Source organism: Notothenia rossii, assembly GCF_949606895.1.
Source record: "Notothenia rossii genome assembly, chromosome: 2".
NCBI classification, from domain to species: domain Eukaryota; kingdom Metazoa; phylum Chordata; class Actinopteri; order Perciformes; family Nototheniidae; genus Notothenia; species Notothenia rossii.
The window spans coordinates 93,294,405-93,297,490 of NC_136904.1; the positions used below are offsets into that span (position 1 = coordinate 93,294,405).

Sequence of the window (3,086 nt, forward strand, 5' to 3'; positions counted from 1 at the left end):
GCTTCTCACCATCATTTGCTGTGGCCCACTGATGTTAACGATCGTAACTGAAAGGCTGCCTGCCAAACGTAAACATTCATAATTATTGCAAACTCTCGCGAGAGTTTTACACTAGACGGATCCTTTCTAGCCATAACCGTGGAATCCGTGGTACTGTAAAAAGCACGACCAATCATCTGAGCCGGTCCGGCTAAAGTAACTGGATGGCCTACCTGCCTGTCAGCCTTCCATCTGTGCACAAACTTATCTCCTGCCCTCATTGGTCATGTGCGCGTGTTGGAGGAGGGGCTCTGTAAGGAAGTCTGAAGGAAGGGGCAGATTTGTTTCTGTTGTGTACTTTCAAATTCTAGCGCACTCGAGCTGGTTTCTACATTATGACCTACCCTACGTTTAACTTCAACATTTAAAAAAAAAATCGTGGGTGAAGTCCACCCCCAAATAAATCAGGTTAAAATAATTCAATTGAAAGCATTTTATTTGAGTAAACACTGAAAACGGGTCGCAGAGACCCAAACAGCACACAAAGGTTAAAGGTAAGCATATCATAATTAAAAGTAACTCAAGACTTGTTTAATTTTTTGAAAGTAGCTCTTATCCTAAAAAAGGTTGGAGACCCCTGCGTTATAATAACAGGATAAGGCTTATTATGCTTTTTTTATTATGTTTTTTTGTTATTGTCATCAAATCCCGTGAATACTGACAATACATGACTGTGTCTCTCAATTAGTTTACTGGTGTTTAAAAAAAAAAGGTGGAGTAAAATCCTTAAAGACATGTCGTCTCATTTTATGTGATGTTTCTCAAACAGTGCATTTGTTGGGGCCTATTTTCAGACGTGAGTATTTTGTGAGTAATATGTTAAGAGATTAGTTTAAAATGAGTGTAGGATCGTGCAGGCCTTAAAGGGGCCCACTTATGCTAATGTTCAGGTTTTCAGGTATTTTAATTGACGTACCTTAAGTAACGTAATTAACTCAAAGTGTTTTCATGGGATTTATTGACAACAAGCTAGCATCCTTCCCCACAGCCTTATCCTTAAAACCTCCTCTGTGATTTTGCAGCGGGCATCTCATCAAACAGCTACAGCTGCTCGGCCAGAATAAATTAGCACCTAAAATCAGCAGAGGTAATTAAGACACACACACACCTCTCACACACACGTCACACACACGTCACACACACACACAGAAAGCATAATGAGTCGATAAACTCACATGTAAGTAAGACTGTGAATGTCGTTGGCAATGTGTGTACTGTTAATAGTGATTTACATATATTCTGTATACTTTTTATGATTCTTTCCTTCATTGGTTTCACATCTGGACCTCAGACGTGGATTTAAACACTTCCTCTGCCTCACTTTCTCTTTTCTCATCGAACAGACAGTGCACAGAGTGACGGTGCGTTAGTGTTTTTTTACTGTGAGCCGTCCTCACAACATCCTATACTCGATACAGCTCACTACTCTGCAGATTGGGACATAAAGTAGTGCAGTAAAGAGTCTGTTGTGGTTTAACTCCGGGGAATGAGACCCTTTTTGTAGATCACCAGGCCGGAGACAGTGGCCACAGAAAGGAAGGCGGAAACTCCCATAAATTTCAAGAGACCGCCGACTGAAGGCAGGTTTCTCTCCCAGAAAGTGGTGACAAACGGGATTGCTGGCACTTCCTGTTGAAGGGAAAGGAGGAGACGATGTTAAGGTTGCATTTATTTGAGTTTTATTTAAATAGGTTTTATAGAGATTTCTCTCACCACAGACTGAGGCTCCGTCTGCCAGATCTGACTCTTGTGGATTTTCTTCATTACACACAGGACCTGCAACAGAAGATTGGGTGTGTTTAAAGAGTCCTCTCCTGCTGACGTTCAGGTGTGTATCAGTATGTAGTGTCTCTACTTTAAAGAGTCCTCTCCTGCTGATGTTCAGGTGCATATCAGTATGTAGTGTCTCTACTTTAAAGAGTTCTCTCCTGCTGATGTTCAGGTGTGTATTGTGTATCAGTATGTAGTGTCTCTACTTTAAAGAGTCCTCTCCTGCTGATGTTCAGGTGCATATCAGTATGTAGTGTCTCTACTTTAAAGAGTCCTCTCCTGCTGATGTTCAGGTGTATATCAGTATGTAGTGTCTCTACTTTAAAGAGTCCTCTCCTGCTGATGTTCAGGTGTATATCAGTATGTAGTGTCTCTACTTTAAAGAGTCCTCTCCTGCTGATGTTTCAGGTGTATATCAGTATGTAGTGTCTCTACTTTAAAGAGTCCTCTCCTGCTGATGTTCAGGTGTATATCAGTATGTGGTGTCTCTACTTTAAAAGAGTCCTCTCCTGCTGATGTTCAGGTGTATATCAGTATGTGGTGTCTCTACTTTAAAGAGTCCTCTCCTGCTGATGTTCAGGTGTATATCAGTATGTAGTGTCTGTACTTTTAAAGAGTCCCTCTCCTGCTGATGTTTCAGGTGTATATCAGTATGTAGTGTCTCTACTTTAAAGAGTCCTCTCCTGCTGATGTTCAGGTGTATATCAGTATGTAGTGTCTCTACTATAAAGAGTGCTTTCCTGCTGATGTTCAGGTGTATATCAGTAATGTAGTGTCTCTACTTTAAAGAGTCCTCTCCTGCTGATGTTCAGGTGTAATATCAGTATGTAGTGTCTCTACTTTAAAAGAGTTCTCTCCTGCTGATGTTCAGGTGTATATCAGTATGTAGTGTCCTCTACTTTAAAGAGTCCTCTCCTGCTGATGTTTCAGGGTGTATATCAGTATGTAGTGTCTCTACTTTAAAGAGTCCTCTCCTGCTGATGTTCAGGTGTATATCAGTATGTAGTGGTCTCTACTTTAAAGAGTCCTCTCCTGCTGATGTTCAGGTGTATATCAGTATGTAGTGTCCTCTACTTTAAAGAGTCCTCTCCTGCTGATGTCCAGGTGTATATCAGTATGTAGTGTCTGTACTTTAAAGAGTCTCTCCTGTTGATGTTCAGGTGTATATCAGTATGTAGTGTCTCTACTTTAAAGAGTCCTCTCCTGCTGATGTTCAGGTGTATATCAGTATGTAGTGTCCTCTACTTTAAAGAGTCCTCTCCTGCTGATGTTCAGGT

The 3,086-nt window shown here is 41.0% G+C and overlaps 1 protein-coding gene across 1 annotated transcript in view; it reads right to left on the minus strand.

Moving 5' to 3' along the window:
• Positions 1–457: 457 nt before the first annotated feature.
• The window catches only part of LOC307027664 (amine oxidase [flavin-containing]-like), a 19,412-nt gene continuing 16,783 nt past the window's right edge, over positions 458–3,086 (minus strand). The window contains exons 14-15 of the mRNA XM_079662523.1: positions 1,753–1,815; positions 458–1,668 (exon numbers count right to left, since the gene is read on the minus strand). Coding sequence (XP_079518649.1) covers positions 1,513–1,668; positions 1,753–1,815 — 219 coding nt within the window. The 3' untranslated portion in view covers positions 458–1,512. The remainder of the gene's footprint in view (positions 1,669–1,752; positions 1,816–3,086) is intronic.